The sequence below is a fragment of the Antrostomus carolinensis genome, unplaced genomic scaffold (assembly GCF_000700745.2).
Source record: "Antrostomus carolinensis isolate BGI_N321 unplaced genomic scaffold, ASM70074v2 scaffold30814, whole genome shotgun sequence".
Taxonomy (NCBI): Eukaryota; Metazoa; Chordata; class Aves; order Caprimulgiformes; family Caprimulgidae; genus Antrostomus; species Antrostomus carolinensis.
This window is the reverse complement of record NW_010309201.1, coordinates 181-24,915: the sequence shown is the minus strand read 5'-3', so window position 1 is coordinate 24,915 and position 24,735 is coordinate 181. Positions and strand designations below refer to the sequence as shown.

At 37.6% G+C, this 24,735-nt stretch overlaps 1 protein-coding gene across 1 annotated transcript; it reads right to left on the bottom strand.

Moving 5' to 3' along the window:
• LOC104519924 (uncharacterized protein F13E9.13, mitochondrial) lies at nucleotides 1-24,011 on the bottom strand. The gene is given in 6 exon segments (XM_010166047.2): nucleotides 1-863; nucleotides 6,962-7,089; nucleotides 9,210-9,360; nucleotides 16,766-16,946; nucleotides 23,777-23,923; nucleotides 23,925-24,011. Coding segments are annotated over 6 exon segments (885 nt in total). The 3' UTR covers nucleotides 1-672.
• Nucleotides 24,012-24,735: the final 724 nt, after the last annotated feature.

The following is a 24,735-nucleotide window of genomic DNA, read 5'->3' as shown; positions in this document are numbered from 1 at the left end:
TGTAATTAAATATTTACATTTATTCTATAATAAGTATCGTAAGTAAATAAATGTCCCAATTATCTTAAGTTTTTGTATCATATACAATTACTACTTTTTTGTAATAAATGCACAATTCTAATGAAAAAATAATGATCTTGAACTTTAATAGAGCCCTTCATTTGAAGAGATGAAAGTGCTGTACATTCTTTCATTTATTATGTCTTACAACCCCCGTGTGATGTTGGTACTATTATCATCATTTTACAGATGGGGAAACTGAAAGACTAATTAACTTGTCCAATTTACAATACTCTCAGCTGTAAACTTAGGGCATCCTATTGTACTCATAGCAAAAGAAAACTCAGCTCACCTGTGATGAACATTTACTACAAATCCTTAAACTCCATGAGCATTTTACTTAGAGGAGAAAATATACTACACAAGCCTTCAGGGAGTTGGTTTTGCATTGGTGATGGCTTTGAGTGCCACAGAAATGTACTGCCTAGAAACAAACATCAGAGTACCAGTTTATTGTAAGATGTCACCACATTTCCCAGCTAGTTATGGAGATGATGTGTGTTTTCATTTAATGTTATTAGCCATTCAAGCACACATTTGTGCACTAATTCTGTACGATATATCATACTGCACTTATACACACACACAAAAAAATACTGTTTGCCGACAAACTCATTCTCTCAGTTTACTTATGTGTTCCATAAACTTCTTTACTCGGTCAGGATCAACACCATTTGCCCAGTAACCTTCTTTCTTGAAATACGAACCAATTATTAGAGCGTTTGCATCCAAGTAATTCCTCACATTATCCAGAGTCACTCCAGACCCAATCAGCACAGGAACCTTCACAGCACGTTTAACCTCTGAAGAGAAGAAAAACAAAATTAGGGTTGAGTCCCATCTTTGAAACTCTATCAAGACTAATTTGCACAGGTTTTCAATAATAAAGGTGAGTATCAAGAAACTCATCATCATTGTGTTTCTTACTTTTACTATAGAACAAAACAACTTCCTTAGAAAAAGCACCTTTATCTCTGAACAGCTGTTAAAAAAATCTCCCTTTTATTTTATTTTGCATTCTGTTGTATGAAACGCTGCAGAAGAGTATTCCTGGCCACATATTAGAGGATGGTTTCAGTGCTATGGAAGATATGAAAGTTGGGTCTTGGTACCATACCTGTATCCCTCTTTATTCTCAAGAGACAAAATTTAAGCAAGAATAAGTTGAATTGGCTGGCAGACAGTGTACTGCATTTTACTATATTCTGTCATAAATTAATTTTTATTCCACATCCCTCGTAACAAGAGATGCTGGATGCAGGAAGTGTTTGCACAGCAGGACCAGACCCTTTACTTACTGTGACTGTTACCATCACACTTAGAGGCTCAGCTGTGCTTGAGGTCCTGCACATACATGGAAAGGAGCTGTCATTTACTACCATCTTGCAGTAGCACCCAGTATAGATTCCAGGCAAATCAGATCCATTGCCTTGACAAAGGATTTACTGATGCTGGAGTGATCATGTGGGCTTCCATGTCCCACGTGGAGTCTTAGCTATGTTCTCAATTCCCTTTACCTTAAGACATGAATAATCACTTCTCCCTGTCTTTCCACAAAGTAATCAAAATACAGCTATAAGAATAAGATGCCATTTTTGTTTCTATTAATTGGATCTGCTCAGATTCTTTTTTGCAAGTCTGGCGAGATCATTACAATGGCAGAACTACTCAGCAGACCTGTGCTCATTACAATTCTTCAGTCATCAGTTTAAATCACAATAATGGTAGTTGAACTGGTGTGTATTTCTGCCAGGTCTCCTTCCTGAATTTATGCTATGTTGACAACTAGTAGAAGATCTTCAGTGAAGAAACAAGAAGGATCTTATTCACAGGGAATGGAAAAGGAACATAGTCTCTACTTCGTGATAAATTTCAGGGACTCAGAAGCAGGAAAGCAAGCAGTGGTAATACAGTCTACAGTGATAGCTCCAGCTAGTTTACCAGAAAGCAAAAGATAGTACTGATAGAGACTACTTCTCTTTCTACAAATGGCAATGGAACAAAAAAGTCAATTATTTTTTCCTATATGCATTGTGTGTTAATTATCTGACCCTTTACCTGGTTCCAAAAAGAGAAACAAAAAAAAATATCAAAACAAGGCTCAAAATATTACAGAATCATTTCATTCCTCACATACAGGGGTGGATTTCAGTCCAGGGTTCAGGTGATCATGTTCACTGTGAAATGCATGGATTCTGACAGACCTGACTGTGCAGAAACTGATCTATGGCTCAGTTACTGTAGTTCACATTTTTTTTTAGAATAAACAAAAGGGGATGGCTGCTTAGATCATGGAAAGTTTACCCACAGATAAATAAAATGTTATTAGAGTATTTTCTGCAGAACTTGGGGTAGTACTAGCTCTGGGGGAAAAAAAAAAAAAAAAAATAAAAATCCCAGTTCAAGAATTACTAAGCATTATCATCCTTTCATTTCAAATTGACCATCCTAAGAATCACTTATAAGACTGGATGCTTTATCCCTTACTTAAAGGAATGTTGTGGGGCATTATTTCTGACCCTTACAAACATATAAATGGCTTTAATTAGTGATAAGCTGATGTCAGATGGTTAGAGGTTGAGGTAACTAGGAAAAGCATATATGCAACATGTAAAAGTCTGCTTCAAAACACTGTTTAAATGGAATTTCATCAGAAGCCCAACTTATTAATTATGCTTCAGGGAAGACTAATTATTTATCACCTTCCTACTTCACTGAAGAAAGGGGATCAATTAAAATGCTCTTGAATCTCTTCTTAGGTCACATGCCCTACCATTTTGCCATCTAAGAACAATAACTCATTCTTACAGTTTTAACACAAAAATAAAACAATTCCACACAGCCCTTATTGAAAATTTTAAACAAATCAGATGAATCATGCATATATGATTAAAACTATAGTTATTTCTATGTATATTTTATATTCTTATAATCATCCTGCTTACAGCAACAAAATAATTAAATTTTAGTTATTTATTTAAGCATTATTACTGAAATCCTGTTCTAGAAAAATCAGAAATTTACTTTTTATAGTACCTACATGCTCTTAGACATGTACCTGCTATACATGGACACCAATGCATATTTAAGGTGCTACAACTGATTGGAGATTTGTGTAACAGTACTTTACCATATCCCCAGAGGAACTGCATTCCAAGTCAATATTTGTTTTTATGACAAGTGTGTAGGGCACATTAGCAGGTAGTTGTTTTACAATTATTTCACATCCACAGTTAAAATGAAGAGCCAAATAATTAAAAAAGAGCATGATCACATGGGTGTAAGACAATAGTTTAGCTCTACCAGGCAAAGAGTAAAAACCAGTGACACTTGAGTCTGCTGTGAAACTATAAAAAACACCAAAGTTCTCCAAAGTAGCAAGGTATCCAGCTCCTGCTGTGATCCACACATAACATGTGGAGTCCACATACATCTCCTGTGCTGCAGATGTATTCAGACTGACAATGTGAAGAATGGCAATGGGAGTGCTTGGTCTGCAAGGAGACTGGTTTACCTAATGAAGTATGCTACAGATGCTACTTTTAAGTCATTTCCAAGCACATCAAGGCCTCAAGTTGATTACTAGAAAGTGATTTGTCTGTTGGCTGTGTTAATACAAATTCTAGCTCGTAAAGGAAAATAAAGCAACAGCAGTGAGATATGCTTTTGCATGGCAATGTTCTGTCACTGTCAAGATGTCTCTAAACAGAGTTTTGCCTTAAATCTCTCTCAGCTTTCTTCTGATTTTTTTTGACACAAAGAGAAAAGGAGACAATTTTGTGATGTTACAGTAACAAGATCCTAAAGTTTACACCACTTGCACATTTCTATTTCAGTGAACTGTAACTAGAGGGCACTGTGATCTTTCTTGTGACAGTACATCTGCAGACATGTCTTTAATAAAATCAAATTAAATAGTGCTTGGTTGCAAAGCACAATGAAAGCATTTGAACTATGGTATGCACAAGTTGCATGAAATAAAGGCCAAATGCTCCTAGCTTGAAAACAATGGTGAAGAGCAGTGCAGAAATAAGCACCACTGTGCCAATAACTTGCTCCACTACTTTTCTTTAACAGCTTTTTCATATGCAGTAATCACTGCAGTGTGTAGTACCGTACACAACACTGTTTATGGTAACACTCCACTCTAATACATTTTATTTTTTTAATTCAAAGGACTTTGTCATTAAATCTAGGGCTTACAAAAAGTACAGATCAGAGACTCACATCTCCTGTTTATTCCTATGAGGTTACTGCAAAGGCAGCAGCCTTTATTTTGACCTAAAAGTACCATCAAGAGGTGAGAGGGTGAATCAGTCTTGATGCCCCTTTTATGAACAAAAACTAAGGAGGTGGCAGTCACAGCCAGCTGTTGAGTTTCATAATGTACCCCATTTTCCAATGGTTACTCAGCTGAGGCCATTTGCTTTGTTCACACAGATAACTAAGCAGTCATTATACAAAGCTTTTAGCACTTAAAATACAGCCTGGATGGGAAGCAGGTATTTCAGCAGTTATACCCAAAGAGAAAACATGATAGATTCACCCTCCAACCAAAGAATGTTTCACAATGTAGCAAACTGGAACAAACTTTTATAACCTCTTAAATGAAAAGATGGTTTATCAAAATAATTAATTGTAATTCAAAATGCTCAGCTATAATTTCTGCTTTTTAATAACCTGAAGTCTGATATTTAGACCTTGTACTCCATCAATCACTAGTGCCTGGTATGCCCAGAGAGCCCCAGAGCAAAGCTTGCCAGCCGCTGCGAGGAGCGATGCTGATGGTTGTCTACAAGAAAGCAGCAACACAAACTGCAAGCAAACAAAACCCCACTGAACACAGTTCTCTGGCTTGACAGGGAAACACTCATTTCCCACACCCGATCACAAATCGGTCAATTCAACACAGAGACACAAAGGCAAAGACACTTCTGTATTACTGCACAACAAAGCTGAAAAAAGACATGACAAAAATCTCATCTGTCTCTTGGTTCTGCTTTCAAGGGATGCTTTGCAGTGTGATGAAAGGTGCCCAATTGTGTGTATCATCATAATATAGCACTTCCAGGGCTGCATAAATTTGTGAAATGCAAAATTTCACTCACATCAACACCAACTTTGCAGACTGTATATCTGATTCCTTTTAAGAATCTGCTGACATAGATATGCCTAATTTGTCATTTCCTTATACCCTGGAATATTGATTTAAGTTCTTCTCTTAACTGCTTTAAGCCAACATACTTCTTATAAGAGGGGCTGCTAACATCCAAAATCCTGTGACTTAAGTAAAATAAATCTGTGATCCACAGATTCTTGCTTTCATAGCAGAAATCCAAACACAGAATTAATGTGCGGATTTCATTACAGCTGCCAACTCTGATTCATGTTGTTCTTTGGACCTAGAAAGAGAAGACGATGGAGACTTGACATGTTTGTTCACATGAAAGAAGAGCAGAAGCCATGGTGCTGTCTGGTTGGAGTCCTGTGATAAAAAACCTATGGGCCTAGAGGTCAGGTTTTGCTCTCTGATGCAGGAAATCACTGGAGGTTGCACATGCATATGTGAAAGCAGAATTTAACATAGGATTTTGCCCTAAAATTATAAATTTTTAAGAAATTATTTAATCTGCATTAAGAGTGATGGAGACATTAATTGCAGGCAGCGATGGAGCTCTAGATTGAGGAAATTCTGTAGTCTTGAACATAAGCCAAGCTTTCAGGGCCACCTGTTCCATATATCATTTCTAGTTTACTGTACTAAACCCAACTAATTCAAGAGTTCGATATTCACATCAAATCATCATTTTCTTTTTAACATTGGTGACTGAAGCATAGTAACTGATTGACAAAAAGTTTAATATGTATGAAATAAAACTCCATTTTGACAAGTTCAATGTTCATTTTAAATGCTGTTAAGCATGTATGATACAGGTCAAACCCTGAATGATTTCATAGTATTTTAAAAGATGTTTGAAGTCCAGGTATCTATGGCAAGTAAAGTATGGCTTTCACCCTCGTCAGCTAACATAAGTTGAATACAATTCACTCTGCACTGGAACTTCAAAACATGCTAAGTTTAAGCATGCCAGCAAAAAGAAAAACTAAAAAAAAAAATACGTATTTTTTATATACTGAGACCCTCAAATTCAAGCCATTAATTTAAACCCAAATTAGTGATGGAAACCAAATGCCCCTACGATATAACTAATTCTAGCATGGGAGCAATTTCCATGAAAGCAGCCCAAACTTATGCCAATATAAAAATATGAAGAATCATAAAACTTTTGCAGAGGTTAGAGCTCATAGGTCAAATGATTCTCCCTTGATAAAAAGTCCACACCACTTAAAAATTATTTTGATGTAATATCTTTCTATCTAACAACAAACTTGTACTCTTTCTGAAAATCTTCTAACCAGTATTTTCCTTGCTACTCCTGTTTTGAATGTTGCCTTATCAAAATGCCTCTTTTCTTGCAGGACTTCCTTTTTCATAGATAAAAAGATAAAAATGCTTAACTCTTCAATGGAAAGATTTATAGTTAGTTTTCTAATAAGGCTATACAGTAGCTTTTTCTTATATTAAGACTTTTTAGAAATGGAATGGTCTTTTTTTACATATTCTACATATATTTTTTACTTTTTTTTTCATTTAAGCCTCAGAATGTTATAAAAGCTTGACATAATTTTCATTTTTGTCCTATCAAATTGTTTAGAAACATGCGACAGCTAGTCTGAGTATCACCTCAATCACATTAGTTCTGCTGTATCAAATCAAACCCTACAGGAAGAGTTTATTTTCTTCCTCAAGGAACAGTGGATAAATAGATTTCTTTCTACATTAATCCAGAAGTTGATTCACTGCCTGTTTGCTGTCCAACCTTCATATGACAGCTCTCACCTTTCAGCTCCTGAGGATCTGCGGGCAATCCGGTAGCCGTGCCAGTCAGTACAACCCCATCAGCCAGAAAGAGCTCAGCAGCCGAAGCGGTCTCGGCCACGCTGACATCTGCAGTCAGAGCGTGAGCACTGTAAACAGCAGGAACATACCCTGTGGTTACTGTCGGCACACACATTTGTTATCCATCTTGTTGAATGTTTAGACTGCATTTCTTCATCTTCCCTGCTGTCAAAACAACTAAAGGCAGGCTTTGTGAGAGAGGGCAAGTGTCCTGTTTTAAATTGGGAAGTAAAATTGCAATATGAACAAGAGGGGAAAAACCCAACCTTTTCCATCAGGGAACCATAATTGATCGGTCTATTGCTCTGGGTCTCCTGTCTCTGAAGAGTGATTGCTACATGTGAACTACCAAGTGTCAATTGAGACAGCTGCTTACACATCCAGCACCTGTATTTCAGAAGCGTTGAGTACACACAGCTCTCTGACTTCAAGTGGGAGTTGTGGATGTGCAGTCACTCATAAATCAGGTTCTGTTGCCTAGAACAGAATTAACATCCTCCCCTTCATTTCATAAAGTCCAACTAACAGAAAGTACAGTTATTATCTATGATATGATCACAGGAATCATCTTATGCAGCAGTTACAAACATCAATTACCCGCAACCTAGCGTTTCAACAGCAACCTCTGATATACGGGTGACGCGCTTTGTCTGAAATCCATAGCAATAGCAGCTTTTAATTTAAACGGTTCTAAACATTGAAAGAACTCCAGCCATTGCTGGTTTAACACCTGACTTTGTTGTTTCTCTACTTCCATTTAAGTAGAAAACAATGGCTGTGGCCAACATCTTGCACTGATGAGTGGTGATGGAGCCAGCCTCTTTCCTGGATCAGCCTGGATGGACAATGCTCTTGGTGGGGGCCATGTGCACTGCGTTCCACGCATGGAGATGGATGCAAAAGGAAGTTCACCAATTCCCTTTCTGCAGCTGCCAAAAGGCAGGCCTAAGCACCCAATACATACCATGAGGTTAAAACAGGGCTTAAGAGGAGTAGGCACCCTAAAACTAGCACATGGAGGGTACCTTTAACACAGCAAGCAGATTACAAAAATAGTTTCTCCACATTTAAAGAACAGGAGGCTAGCAGCCATCAGTGGCAGGCATATTTTTCTACATAAAAAACCCAACCAACAAGTCCTTTAACATTTCCTTCTCAGCTTATGAATCCGCCTGAAACACAAACCTCTTTTCTTAAAAAGCAATTCCTTTGAACAACAGGAAGTATAATCCAAATATCAATTCATCAATTGTCAAGACAAAGAAAAAGAAAATCACATGATGCAATCAATTTTATACAAAAAAGTCTAATGCAATATATTTTTATATATATACATACATATATAGGAAGAAATTATTAGAAAGAAACCACTCAAAGGACCTAAAAAGCTTAATTTGACAACACTGCATTGTTTCCTTTCCATTGTGAATTTTATTAACTGTTTATTAGGTACTTAAGATCTTCCAGACTTGGTTATTCTCATGATTACTCACATACTACACACAAACATTTTAATTAGGTTATTTAGCATGTATAATACATAACATTTCAGCAGTTCTTCTGGGAAAAAAAAATAACAAAGAATGACATCTAAATAGCTGAAAGTACCATGTGACAGTTATGATAAAGTATAAGCAGAAAAGAAACTGGATTCATCTGTCATAAATTCTTTCTGTTTGATAATCATAGAACATAATCTGTACATAGACAGTAGTGATTTAAACAGAAGAAACTAGTATTACTGGCGGGAAGGAGAAAAAAAGAGAGTAGCTTTTTTAAATGCCAAAATATTATGATTTGGATGCTTTTATATGGCAACTGCTTGCATAACTAAAAATAACCTTGGATGCCTAGCCTCCAGAAACAAGATTTCTTTAAACATAATAGGCAAATACACAAGTATACAAAATCTCAACTATCAGATGCAAAACTTTTACAGTCTACATTTATAAATCCTGAAGGTTAAACAACTGCAGACTTCACAGATGCAGCAACCTGCAGCTTACAGGTGCAAATTTATTTTTAAATGTATCCACTAATAGCATGGCAAGACCTTGCTTGAACAATAAAGTTCTCCCTATATCAAACTTTCCTGACATTAAACAGGCATTAAAACAAAAATTCAGAAAATGGAGAAAAATGTAAGATTATTACATTCATATTTACATAAGATATTGTTTGTATTTACCTATGTTTCTTTTTAATATCAGCGAAAATCTGGATGTTCTCTGCTCCAACTTGTTTTCTGTATCGTAGCAGGTTACCTGCACAGGCATTTATAATCCCTTCATCAGCAACATGAGAAAACACAAACCCTTCAGCCCGGATAAAATCAAGACCTAAAGAAAAAAAAAATTAAAAAATTAGCAATATCCTAGCTAAAACTGAAGGCTGAAAACCAGAAATACTGAAACCAAACAAAACCCCACCTTACCACCCCTCTTAATCAATCCCAACACAAGTTATTCCATATGCTCTGGGACTAACCAACCTTGCTTCTCTACATATTTGGTTTACATGCTTTATGTTCATCCATACTCTCTCCAGCTTCTTTCTATGTCGCTACCTCCAGCTCCCACCTCTCCCAGAGAGCCCACCAGATTTCTCCCTATCCCCATGGTTCCCTTCTCTTCCTCAGCCCCTATCAGTTTGTTCCTGTGGCTCAGAACAGGCAGCTGCACACCCTGCCCTGACTCTTCCAATGATATGCCAGAGGGCACACGCTGACAAAGGAGCAGGTAGGTCAAAACCCAGCTCCTTTATCCTAACAATGTGTCTGCTCTCCAAAAAGGGTCATTACTTGGGTCTCTACTTGGGTCTCTCCCCTCTTTACAGATAGTCTTTCATTGTATTACTTCTTTCCCAACGTCTATTCCCCTGTTAAATATGCTTGAAGTTGGCCATCAGGTCAAAAAGCATCAAGAACATGGACACAGACAGAGGAACAGATTTAAGTCTTCTTTCTTTAGGAAATTAGGCAAGAAAACACAGCCTGTTTGATGCTGTCTGAATGTAGCTTGTGTTTTCTACACAGCACCACAACAACAGATTACTTCTAGAGCTGTGCCAAAGGTACAAAAAGATAAGGTTTGGGAAGAGTGAAACATTTTCCACTCCACACTGAACTTACTCTGGCCATCAACTTCACCATGTCTTAGCAACATGGTTTCCACCATATTCATTCATTTTTTGCACTAGGAAGGTTTTGTGGGATGGACACTGAAGAGGAATATTACAGATAGGAATGACTTCACACAGACCATTCACCTACACTCAGGGACCCCCTACACAGCCCTGAAATACCTCTGTGTTGAAATACTGAAGCTTTGGTCCATGGTGTAACAAGCCCACACCTATGAAGCACAAGATTGAATTCTGACTCCCTCACTGTATTTCCCCTCTTCTCTCCAGTCTTTCATAGCCTTGAAGTTTATTTCACCTGTCACTTAACATACACATAAAAACTCTGCACTCATGTGCAGCTTTTGCTGTTCTTCCAGTTTGCTTCAGAGGTCTCTTCCAAGCCCTTCTGAGGCCCTGCTGCTGCTCCAGCTTTGGAGTCAGCTGCACATTCAATTAGAGGTGACACCATATCAAGGAAACCAACGCATGTGAAAGCAGCCATCAAGAACACGATCCCACCCACCAGAGAACTGCTTAGGAAACACAGACCTCACCTTAGTACATTTCAAATATAAACATAAACAACCTTTAAAAGTATTTACCAAATGACAAGGTGCCTGTTTATTTTCACATTTCAGCTGCATTCCAAAAGCCCTGAAGTTGCAGAAACAGCAGTTTATGCCTGATAGAGAAGAGCCCATATTGCTTAGCAACACAGACTCCAGCTAACAAGAAGCATCACAGATGGATGCCAAATCAAATGCAAGCTGTCCTGTGCCTAGAGATTAGCGGCTGAAAAGCATGGAGTTCTCTCAGGGTCCAAAGACAAGAGTGTGCCACTAGTTACAGGTGTTAGTAGACATTGGGTAATAAACAGTGCAAATAGCTAGGCTGAGATTTTGAGGAACAAGAGCTATAGGTTCTATTTAAATCATCCCAGTTTACAGTACAATTCAGAGTCAAGTAAGAAAAATTACTTTTCTAATTGTAAGACTATCAATGAGTCCAGAGATATGTTACACTTCCATAGCAATAATAATGTCTAAATCAAGACTGTGGCTATTCATAGAGTAATTTCATTTACTGAAGTCACCGCTTACATGTGTGCTGATGCTTGGTTTGTGTTTCCTTAACTTCATAATTTAAGACTTTCTGCTAAACATTAGGATTGTACTCAGTTTAACAAGGCTGCACTCTCTATCTGGGTTTTTTGGAGTTATGAAAAATACAAATTTTAACCAAGTGTAATAGGTGCAGGCACCAAATCATTACCCTTCTGCTTTATGAAGCCATAATCAGATTCCACTAATGAATTCATTTTTACGCTCATAAAATTGTGAGAATGATATTATTGCTTACTTTTGCATTTGGCAAGTTGAAAAGTAATAGCCATTGAATACTTCACAGACAGTCCCATTTCTGACTTATACGGGAACAAAAAAATTTTGTTATTGTTTGAAAACAAGAACAGGAAATTTCCAACGAAACCTAATAAACAGAACTTCAAGATGGTATTAGGAACATGGAATCAAGTAACCAGCCACTGCAGGGCCTGCTCATGGAACTAGAGCTTGTCTCTTTTTCAGGTTAGTGTTACTCCACTTACTTTAATCCTACTTGAACAGCTTCACCTAAACAGCTGTCAAGGTCTATCAACTGTAGAGAAAAGCTTTATTTTTTTTATTTCCTTTCCATGATAATTTATGCATAAAAGAAAAAAAAATGACAGACTGAAACACTTCTCTTGCTGGGTGAGAAAATATTGCAAGACTGAGTTGATGGAGGAAACTACTTTATCTATCTTAAATGCACATATCACTGCACTTTAACACCCCAAAACAGTGAACTGGATGCAACCAGTGAGAAGGCCTTTCTTGGGTATGTTCCTTTCTTCAGTTACTCATGAAGGCAAAAGGAACTGGGAGCTAGGATTTACTGCTTTCACAGAAATGGGATCTGGCCTCTGCAAGGCAGCAGCTCCTGGTTGATGCTCAGTTTTGGACTTCAGGCAAACATCTCTGCCTTTACACAAAGATAAGATGTCACAATTTACTGGTGAAATCTTGTTTTACATGCACAGTAAATCCTGGCTCCCAGCTCTTCTTGCCTTCCTATTCAAAAAAGAATCTGAAAGACTGATTTTGTGCTGAAAATTAAAACTTAGAGTATCAACTTTGGCTGCTATTGATGCTAGAGGTGTACAGCCTCTCTGCTGCAAAGGCTTTACTACTCAGGGCATCGTCTTGCAGCTGCTCCTTCCATGCTCAGCATGAACTGCAGGCCTGGAAGAAGCATCTCCAGCAGACCTTGCAGTAGAGCCCATGGCACTCACTGCCTTGCTCCACAGCACCTGCGGATGCTCCCAAGGCATGCACACCCCTGCTGCACTTCCCATCACCACAGCTTGAGTAAATGGTGGCAGTTAAAAAGAAAAGCAAAAAAAGCAGTATAAAATTCTGCCCAATTCTGTCCCACCTTAAACAGGGTCATGGGCTGTAGCAAGTGAATTCCCATGGAGGTTATCTCTGCTGGTGGGTGAGGGAAAGGAATGGTCTCAGACAGCAAAGCTGTATTTGTAAAAGACATGGAGATACCTGGGATATCTTCTGATATGAAGCCTCACTTTAATCAGCTACCAACAGTGTCATCATGATTCAGAAATGGGATTTCAGTAAGATGATCCTTAAAGGAAAAACCGTCAGATAAACTTAAAAACTGAGCCCTGATTCATGATGAGTGTAACACAGGCTTACCCAGGCATAGGGAAGCTGCACTCTACAGCAGACCCTACAGTCCTTGCTCCCAGGCACCCAGACCTAAGCTCTGGCCAGAACACAAGAGCATAACTTGCCTCTGGCCCATGTGCTTGGGTTTTCCACCCCGTGGAGTCAAGATACAGCAGGGAAGGGTACCTGGAATATCAGAAGCATTCCCATGCATCACTACAGAGATACAGCTATAGTGACTGTTGTACGCCTCAAAGATCAGCAGATGGCCAGGCCAATATCTCACAATGGCAATATTTCGTGAAATCTTTCTTCTCACCATTAACTGTGTCTCCATTAGGTTAATGATGGACCAGTTATTTATTTCTTCTCGATCACTGCTACACATTGGTAATAGAAAGTATCAGAATGTGCAAAATAAAGAAGTCTCATTAACACATACTCCCTGTATTGTAAAGGCTCTGCATCTTCTCTGCAAAGACCTACACTGATAGATTAGAACCAAGCAGAACATCTCATTGATTCAAAGAAAAACACAAACAGCAGCTGAAAGCTTTTGGGCAATTCCTTTAGACACAACAATCCCCTCTAATATAACTAGTGCTTCATAATTAGCAAACTTTCAAGAAAGGAAAAGCCATGTAATCTGGAAGATTAACAGCAAACAACATGAGTACATGAAATTAACACAATGGTTAACCTCAGGAAACAAAACACACTGATAAGTAAGTAAGAAAAAGCAAGCACTATGCCTAAATCTGACCCAGACTTAGTGAACATATTGTGGATATTCCTGAGCACCGAGAAATGATAACCAGTAATATTGGCTAAACAAAAATAAATAAGGGAGCATTTGTATCTTCTCTACAAATGCTCATAGAACCTGCTTATATAGATCATTCTGTTTCAACCTCAAGCAGATGTAGTTAATTAATTCAGAAACTACAAACAGGAAGTTATACACCTCTAAAAAGCACATGGTGCACCTGTTAATAATGAACCAATTGAAAAGTAACCCTAGCAAACAAATTCTGACTTGCTTCTCCTCAAAGAGTATTTTAGGAAAGAAGGAAGATAATACAGTCTTTGGAGGATGTCATTAAAATGAACTATTAAGGGCTGTTTTCCTGAGACATATTTGAGATTACGATGCCTTCCATTCAAAAAAATAAATACAAAACTGTACTGCTCTGTATTGTCTCTATGTTTTACAGTCTACAGTTCCTTAGGGACATTACTGTATTTCAAATTAAAGTGCCTACATTAGAAGAGTATAAAAATTGAGCAGCAGAGGACTTTAATATTAAGAAAGGTGTGACATGAATCTCCCCCACTATTTGTGTATAGAATGATGGTAATTTGAGTCAGCTAACATTACCATATCTGCCCTTAGGAACAGAGGGAAATCCAGCACTTTTCAACATAACCTCTTGAAGGCAAAAGCAAAAGATGAGACACGGTGACACTGGTTTGTGGGGCAGACAGAGAGGGAACGCAGGCCCGTGGCAGGAGGATGCCATGGCCTGACAGATGGATGCCTTTGGGCAACCACCTCCTTCAACCCCCTGTGGTGGACCTGTGGGTGTGCTGAATTAACAGCATTTAGCACCGCTGTAACAGTCTGCAAAACTTTTTGGAGCTGGGAGGATGTTGGCAACAACTGTTTTGGCTCAATAGTTGTTTTCTGATAATATGAGGAACTGTTTGTTTCCGTTAGAAGAGTGAAGACACAGTGACTCCCTTTTTCCTCAAGAACCCCCACTGTTTTCCTGCCACTGCCCCACACCTTTGCTGAAGCACCCAGCACAAACACATCTTTGCTGGCATTCCTTCCTTTAGGTGCCTAACTGAATAAATAAATATTTCCTAAAGAAAAAAAAAATTAAAAATTCTCAACCTTCTCAAATGCCTCATCCCCTGATTTAGTACCATTATTTTCACAGTTATCCAATACTTTGTCAAAATGCTAGGAAAATTCAGTAGTTTCATCTGTTACTATTTGGCTACCCCCAACATGTTTATTAGCATAACCACATGTCGCTGATGTTGAGCTCCTTCATAGTCACATTGTAAACCTGTTGACTTTTTTCCTCCCTTTACAAAACAAAATCATGACCAACACCACTTACAATTTCCCTGTGCAGTTCTCTTCGGAATGGTTATTTCTACCAAATATAGGAGTTTCCACAGGGAAAATGAAATCACTGCATAGTAGCAGGAGATGCTACATATGCTTTTTTGCTAGAACACCTTCAGCAAGTATTTTTTGTAGTGAAAGCAAATAGGGTTTGCTTTATTAATAGCCACCTATTAAAACTACAATGACATTAAAGTCACTAAGTTGCTACAGATAACTACTCAAAGATTTGCTACCTACGAAGTAGCACTCACTTTACTATGGTTTTGCTTAAAGTTATTTTCTTTTTGCTTTCCTGTTCAGTAAACCTGAGACAATCATTATTTTGGAGAAGTGCAATGAAATGCATTAAACACAGGCCCTTCCTAGCTGGTGTTCACCAGTTACAGAGCAAACAGGGCAGAACAGTAGTAGAGCTGAGCAAAATCTAAGCCCTCCAGGAATTCTCCCTCTCATTAATTATTGCTGAAAAGTAAGAGAAATACATTACTGCCGCACTATATCCCTTATTTAGTGATCAATTTTGCCCCTAAAAGGATGCATAACTCACTAACAGTCTAATGCTTTTAAAAGTAAGATGTGTAAATATTTTTGCAAACACCTATCTACCTCAAGTACCCTACATGCATACAATCCCTAAGAAATAAAACTGGATTCTGATACCATTTTTATTTTAGGTTTTCATATACATTCTACTACAGCAATAAAAATTAGGTTTTGTCAGTTTGTCAAGTAGATAGATACCTTGAAAATGGCAACTTCTGATTTTAAAGCACTCAAAGCAAAGCTGAGTTCAAAACACACCTACCAACATGAATTCCTCCAAGAAAAAAAGGGAACTGAAGACTTCTAGAACATATTCAACATAATTAAAACTGCCACTGCAGATAAGTTAGCCTTTGTTATTTCACTTCAAGTATGGTTTTCAGTTAACATCAGCATCTTTCAGTTTTGCATTCTTAGAAAATTCTGCCTGTTTACAAAATCTGTACATTCAAAATGTGCAACCTTACTGTAATCACATATGCAATTTGGGCAAAAACAAGCATTAACCCCCAAATTATGAGGTATTTAGGAAGTATAAGCCTTCCACATTAAACCTGCCTCCATCTTTAAAGCACAGAATGTTACATATGAAAAACTAAAATTGCTTCAGCAAGCAGTAGCAGAAAAGGTTAGCAAGTCTAGGATTCATGCAATAAAGATAGATTAATTTATATTTAATTCCCCCAAATGCAATTTAATTTGAAGTAGTTTGGCTAGCTGTACACTCAATTTTTTGTTATTATATAAAAAGCTTCATTCCATCCATTCATTAAAAAAGGCAATGAAAACATAGTTTTAACAGGTAACAGCAGTAGCAACAACATATAATTAGATGTTGAAACAGGATCCTTAACCACAGTGGGTTAAACTGATCCTCAAATATAATTTAACTGAAGTAAATAGAGTTACACCTAAGGTAGCTTTTAGACATGAGTAGGTTTAAACTAATCATTATATTTAGACAGGTTTCACCTAGAAAGCTGCAGCAGCAGCCTTGGGATTTTTAGCTGCCTCCAACTGAAGCAGTGCACAAGTATCATCTATTATAATCAAGGAGGCATCTTTCTCAAAAATCTAATTTCTACTTTTTCAGGGTACAGTGAGCTTTTCATGTCTCATTTTTCATGGTATCTATGTTAGGACAATGCATAATTTGCAGAGAGTAAATGCCATAGCAAACAACAGTAATAACTGAGGAGTCATTTCTATTACCTGCAGCAAGAGCAACTGCTATGGCCTGTTGATTTGCGGCGCAGAGGATCTGGACGCCCAGCGCGAGGCAGGGGCAGGTTTGTCTCACTGCAGCACTAATGACTGTCATTGCCGCCGTTACTTCAGGGCCAGGACACACCGTGTAAGGAAGATCATGCATGTTTTCTACTATCAAGCCATCCTGTGGAGAACATTAGAAAGAAATATGATTAAACTGGGGAAAAAAAGGAACTTAAACATGGTTAGTTTACAATTACACTGTTTTCTATTAAAAGACACACAAGTTTAAAGGTTTCCCTTCAAAGGAAGGATTATCTACAGTAAATTGTGTTGATGCATACAACCACTTATAGAAGCGCTTTCATCAACAGCATGGTATTTGCAGGGAAATCATGAAGAGAAATAAATGTGATTTTAATTATACATTCATCAATTAGGTTTCCTTTGATCTATCCTAAAATGTGAACTATGGGGGAATGAGTTAAATCTTATACCTCATTAAAAATAGTGTCGAGTCAAACTTCAGTTATCAAAGTGGAATATAGGATATTGAGTATGTTTGGATAACGGAGGATTTAGATATAATCAAGGCAATTTTCAATTCAATTAATGTCAGGAAAATAAGTGTTATTTAGGATAAAGAAAGGAATTTTTGTGTGACTATTATTGTTCCTATTTGTAATGTGCCTAATACCGTAGTACTAACTATTGATATTTGTCCCATTCTGGATTCAGGCCGCTATTGTTATTTATTATCTACTATTCCTCTTGCTCCACACAGGCATACGCTTAGCAAACAATGGAGTGATGATAAAATACTCTGTTGATATAATTTATGCAAATTATTTAAAATATTTGTATATTATCTGGTACCTTATACTTTTCAAATCATTGTATAGTATATACCAAAAAGTTTTCAACAACTGAAAATCATATATAATTTTTTCAAGGACTAATAATTAAAGTATAGCCTTGAAACATATTGCAAGCCTGATGTTTTGCATTTGCAGAGAGAATGTTAAAATATGCTAGTAATTTCTCACCTGCTTCAATCTCAAACCACAAAAAGTTTAATAGACAAATTAATTGCATATATAGAAAACAAATCCCACTCTCTCTGGAGTTTTATCACACATCTTAATCCTTTATAAAATGAAGGCTTTACTTTCAAAGATATTCTAACTGAACCAGAATAGAAAGAAGAACATTTGGGGGAAAAAATACAACTAGAGATTAAACAAAGAAGTTTGGTTAATAATAATGCAGTGAATCAGGAAGGGAAGAAAAAGGTTTCCTTTTTAAAAAACTTTCATATGTAACGCTTCTTTAATCTTTGTTGTAGTGTAGAAGCCCTTTTGGCAGTAAAAGATAAGACAGTATATAAAATGCAGTCAGCATTTAATGGCTGAATTACAGGCTAAGCCACAGACATCATAAATGAACACCTAACGTGGAGAATGGGAGAAACTGAGAATGGAAATCATCTGGTGGAACAATATGGTCAGTCCAAGCACACAACCCACACGCGCTCAGTGCGCCAGGGTACGGCTGCTTTACCAAATGACCTACAGCTGAGTATTTAAATACACAAAATACATGCCACCTTAGAAACAAAAGAACACAACCTATTAATGGAAAAAGTGATCTACTATTATAAGCCCCCAACATTAGACCTATGTACTCTTTGGTGCCATTCGACAGCTTATTTAATTAAAGAATTCCAGTCCAAGAAAACATCAACTAGGTGAAGAAAGACCAGATATGACAACTAACCAAAACATCCGTCCTCGATTTTGTCTCTATATCCAATTCAACGTACAATTTAACATCCACACATCACTACCTGTGAGAAGAGGTAGCCATATGACAAAGATAACAACCAGCCCTCAGAAAACCCACAGCATTTCCAGAAATTAAAAACCCACAAGCTTTTAGTCAGTTTCTCTGGAAGAAGGTCAGAGAAACTGACCTTCCAACTAACCTGAACTGACCCAATGGTCTTCTACCTTAGACACAACTACTGAATCCTCTGTAGTACCAACAGAAAGAGAAATCCCTTAGCCTTTTGCCCTCTGTACACATGAATATATTAGGTTAGCCTATGTGAGAATGCAAACTCGGTCAGTAGCAGTATGTGGCAAAAGGATTAATGTCAGACTATAATATTTTAACAAAACAAACCAAACTCAAAGAATACAATGAGCATTCAAAGCCAGGTAATTCCTTGAGTCCACAAAACCCGGAGCAGAAGAACAGGCTGGCAGGACTCCACAGGAATTCCACGGTGAAACTGAGCTTTCTGTGAGTTGCTACTAATTGTGACAGCTCAGGATTTGCATAAAGCAAATCATTCCATTAAATACATTAATGAATTAATTCCTTTAAAAATTAATTTAAAATTCTAGCCATATTACTTGTGCACGAAAAGTATCTGATTGAATTCCAGTTCAAAATGCAGGCATATGGGAGGATTCCAACATTTCTCTCTTCTGCCTCAAACTTGCTATATTTACTTTTCAGCAGCTGTCTCTTCCTATGGCCTCAAGGTCCACAGTTACCATGAATATTTTTGGTATTACTTTAAAAATGTGTTATTATTTTGGTACCATCCGATAGACTATGCTCTTTTGCATATTATGTTTTGTTTAATTAAAAAAGAACAGCATATGTTCTACAATACAGAGAGCTGAATTACAGATGCATTAACTCAAAGCTTTCTTTCATATTTTTATACAAAAATATAACACCACAGATTTCTGTGTTTACTGAATTGATATGTATATAAAACAGACTTCAGTACTATCAGACAGCTAATTAAAATGGTGGAAAGAAAACAGTTACACTGAATTAAAATTCTTGGATCTTAAGCTTATAGTTTAGAAGTCTATAGGAGCAGTTACTGCATTACACCCTCCAAAGCAGAATTTATTTGGATTGTGCAAGATAAAACTCTAGCAAATACCATTTGTGTTCCTTAAGTGTTGCTCATATGTAATAGCCTTATTTTTAGCAATTCTCAAACAATATATTTCCTTTTTACTTTGAATGACTTCTGAAGTGCTACATATGTGCAAAGTACCTCTTGTATCAGTTAGCTATTAGAAAATAGGTCATTTAAATAGCTCTCTGATTATATAAAAAAATAATTTCTTTAGCTTTATTCCACTTATAGAAATGACCTCTTTAAACACTTCAGTTGTGCACACACACATATCACCACAAAAAAGCCTCAAAAAATAGTCACAACCCTATAAACCACAACAGGCATAACAATCAGACAAGCTTTAACTCAGCATCTACCTAATGTAACTTTTACCTAAGGCAGCTTTAACCCCAGTGTCTCCCCTAACAGAAAGGTTTTACCTACAAACACACACATGCTAATACAAACCTCTACAAGCTTAAAACAACTGCTCTTTTCTCCAAGAAGAAAGGGAGCTGTTGCACCCTACATGTTATTATATAGGCTCAAGTATACACTAAGACAGTAAGAGCCTTTCCCAGCACCACAGTCATGTGCCCCTTATAAAGGAAATCAGGTGTCTTTATAGAGCATTTATTTGCTGTGCCTAAGTGTGGCTTCCTAGCAATTCATTTTAAAAGTCTACCTCCAGAGCAAGAGATTACTATCTTAACATAGGTAAGTAAATATCTTGGGTTCTCCTACATGTATATACCATGGGAGGTAGTTGTAGGGAGGTTTGTCTGCTGTTTTATTCTACTGTAATATAGCTAAGATTTGAAATGTTAATCTCTCTAATCCAAGTGATAATTACCTACATGTTTCTATGCAGAAATACTAGTTTATTCCCTCTCAACTGTTAATAAAGTCTAAGTAATTTGAATTCCAACTATCATTCTTCCTATAAGAGTAATAGGCTTGAAACTTTTCTTTTTTTTTTTTAAACATCAATGTAAAATATGTACTAGTAACTCCCCTTCCAGGTACAGAGATAAAAGAAGAATCAGAAGGATCAAAACAGCATTGAATGCATCTCCAGAGGCAGCACTGGCAAGAGAAGCAAACCTAAAATTTTGTGTGGTAAGAAGCACCATAATATTTGTGACTCAATGTATCTTTATAATTTTGGGATTTTTTTTTTAATAAATACTTTTATTTATGTATTTCTAACTGTCTTTAATGTCAGCTACTCAAGTAGCTACAGCTAGATAACAGCAACTCGTAGTAAAGTGATCCATATCAATGAAATTAGAGGGGACTTGTGCTCTGTTTTCTAGCTACAAAGTAGGTATCACCCAAGCTGAATGGAATTAATAAAATAAAAACTTCAATATATGTTTTGCATTTTTCTTAAACAAAAACAGATACAAATTGAAGGGATCATAATGCCTTATAGCTTGCTGCTTATAAAATCTTGTCTAGGGAATTTCATTGTTTAGCAACACAGAAGTACAAAGCATATACATTTTGAGCACAGATGGCTTCCTAACTGAGCACTCACTTGTTTTCATTACTGTGCTCTAATATCACAAATCTTTCATATTTATTATGTTAAGCTGCTAATGTGCCACGCAAGTCACCTTTTTCCAAATATACTAGGATTTACTTCCAAGTGTGACGCATATTGAGCGAGCAAGACCATATACTTTATTTTAAAATGTTAACACCAATTGAAGCAACTTGAGACAACATGTAAAAGTGTAGTAGCAGCAAGATGGTTACGTATCTTCTTAAAGGCTGCTGTAGGCAGCATTTGGAAATACTGACAGTAGAAACATCCACGGAAAAAAAACTTTAAGTTTCTAGCTCTTTTTCCACAAGGAAAACAGACAGGTTAACAGTTCACTCAGAGTACTGAGGGGGAAACCTAAATATATTCCGAGTAAAGAAACAGGTTAGTTAGTTTGGAAGGGTGGTGATCTCTCTGCAAAACCAGGAAGCTCCTGAAATATCTACCATGAAAACTTGCATTTCTCTTAAAGTACCAGGAAAAACTAAACAAGTGAATGGCAGAAAGTGTTAAGAAACCTTAAGGAGTTGATGGAAGCTCTCCTGAGTGTCTCTGACCTTTATGGCATTAATAAAGGATTTGTTTGTCATATTGCTGTAACACTATTATGTACAGACCTTCAGAATGAAGACTGGTATGGAATGTATACTGATATTCTTGTGACTTCTACAGGAAATAGACTAAGCATAACTTTAAGCCTTGAATTTGTCCAAGTGTGTAGAGAAATTATTGCATTCACCTCATCTATCTACCTGGGAGGTAGGTTTAAAAATATATTCAAGTTCAGAGACTTCAATGCAATAGGATAAAAGGTAAACCAGTTAGACCTGGAACAGCAGAAAAGACAATAAAGTATAAAACACGAATTAAAATTTTGTGTTATTACTGACTTTAAAGCTTGTCTTAAAACTGATCCAGCTTTTTTGCATGTCAGCAGTGAAAGTAACTCCTTCTGTACCCTCCCTCAACTTGAGGTATACTTGGTGTTTTCTCCCTGCTGCTAAAGGCTTCAATGTGTAATTAGTATGTCAGGGAAATGAGTAAACAAGCACCAAGATGCGGAGCAATAGCTTTAAGGGTTACACATCACTTAACCACTTCCTCTAACACAGGAAGACAGAGACTCTTCTGATATAGATCAAATCATGTTATACCTCATGTTGATACTGTAACTGTGTGATTGTAAAGACAAAATATGAAGTCACAGTACAGAATACAGAGCTATTGTACACCTGCTCCTTCAACAGGCATGAAAAGGAAGCAAACTTATTCTGTACAACCTGCAGTTAGAGATTATTCTAACCGGGGGACATGTTGCACATGCTCATCTGGGTTCCTAGGCACTGAAGCCCGCCTATGTAAACATCATTCTTCTGCAACTGCTGTTTACTCTTTCAACAATTCTGTTCTCAGGATTCTTTCCTAACTTAGCCTTACCAGTGCTCTGCCCCTAACCTATTCTGTGTAACTTGTCTTGCATTTTGACCTCGGTCTTCTGTAATTTAGACTAAGCTCTTACATTCAATTTTGTTCAGTCTGAAGTATCTTTCCAATTTATACCATTAAAAAGGTTTCAACTGGCTTTATTAAAGTTTTGCAGAAAACAGCAGTTCAGAGCAGTGACCACTTGTTCATTTAAGACATTTTCAAACCTTGGACATTAAGACATCACCTTACCATGCCAGAAAATGTACATAAATACTGCAGGCAGGTCAAAGAAAAAGCATATCAACACCCGAGGAGAAGGTGCAATGAAATGTTTAAAACATTACCTGACCTTTCAAAAGGACATACACCTTGTTAAAATCTACTGACCTATGAAGATTACTACACCACTTCAGCTCCAACGGCAATTCAGTCAGTAGCAGTTGCCTCTGGCTGAGGCTGGCCTTTCAGGCCTTCTCTTGTAGATGTGCAAAGCAGGCATGCTTGCTGCCAGGGGCAGGATAGAAGGGTTAAAGAGGGCAGAAAATGGCCTAAGATTTTTTTCTCAGTCCCCGAATAATCTGTGCTGTTTTGGTACAAACACAAATGTAGGGCGATCCTGCACCCTACAACTGACTGAGGCATGCAGTGCCTCAACCGTGCACATGGCGTTCCTCAATGGCTGCAGGAAACCAGAGTGTTGTACAGAGCTAAAAATACAGTAGCTTGTCAGACTAGATGATGAGGCATTCTATAGCCAGATACCCAGAATGCCAGTAACCATCCCTGTTGCAGTCAAATTTCCTTTTTTTTCCCCTCCCTTAAATTGACTTGCTTGTTAGAAATTGATGGCAATCTAATTTAAGCAACTTGAATGGCACAATTTGAATCTAAGCTTTTTCAATTGTTTTGGGTACATGTGATACTTACTTTAGGATTTGTAATCCAGAAGGCCTACTTACTATGTTGAAATAAAAGATGTGGATTTAAAATTCTTCCTAAACCATGTGATTTAAGATGCTCTTGATGGATTATAGACCCAATGTAAAATACTGGCTACGCAGAAGCAGCTTTGTGTAAATGCTGCCATAGGAAGAACGAAATCAAAACTTACAACTCCGGCATCCTTGTAAGCTTCTGCCTCTTGACAAGCTTGGTCAATGATTTGGGTCAATGGAAGAGAACTTCTTGGTGTCCCTGCAAGAATAATGCTGCTTACCCCAGTGCATGCACAAACCAAAACCATGTAAGTTGCAGCTTTCAGGTAGGGTAACTATAAGGGTTGGCATACTGAAATAGGGAGAAATAGGGTAAACTTGTTAAAAGGCTGCTGTATCTCCTTGTGACATGCCTTAGTGGCAAATCTTTCCTTGGCTAAAGCTGACAGATCTGCTGTAACTGTTCAGCTCCTAAATCTAATTCACAACTTGAACAATACCTACCATAATCTCTTATCGCACCAGGTCTGCTCTTAGCTTACTATTATAAGTACTGTGCTTATTATAGTTTATCCTGCATTAGTGATGCTCCACACAATGCAACCTATGCAAAACTGACCTCTGGGTCTGCAGAACATCTATGCTAAACACCAATCAATTTAAAATTACTCAAACCTATCTTAAACTCTAATCTGCAATGTTGATTGTATCTGATCTTCAGCATAAGCACCTCGATGTAGAAATGAAGATGCATGGATTTTGTTGGAATTCACTGAGTTTCCACAGTCTTCTGACACTTGGGCTCCTACAGCCAGGCACTGAGCGTGAAGTGGGGACTGTGAAGAGCCCTCTGACAACTTCCTTAGAGGGTCTGATTTCACAGTGTGGGGAAAGCTGAGGAAAGCTGGCCACAGTGCCTGCAGGCTGCTGCTGGAAAAACATGGAGCAGGGTGAGCTCCAGGCACCAGCCTGACGGCTGCTGTAATCAGCTCTGCTTGCCCTGAGCCCCTGGAAAGGTGGATGAGGAGGTCAGGATGGAACAAACCCTGCCCGTTGCCTCCCAGGACCTGTGAGAGCTCTGTCCAACATCTCTCCGGACCCAACGCCCCTCTGGATAATTTCCCAACCGCTGGCT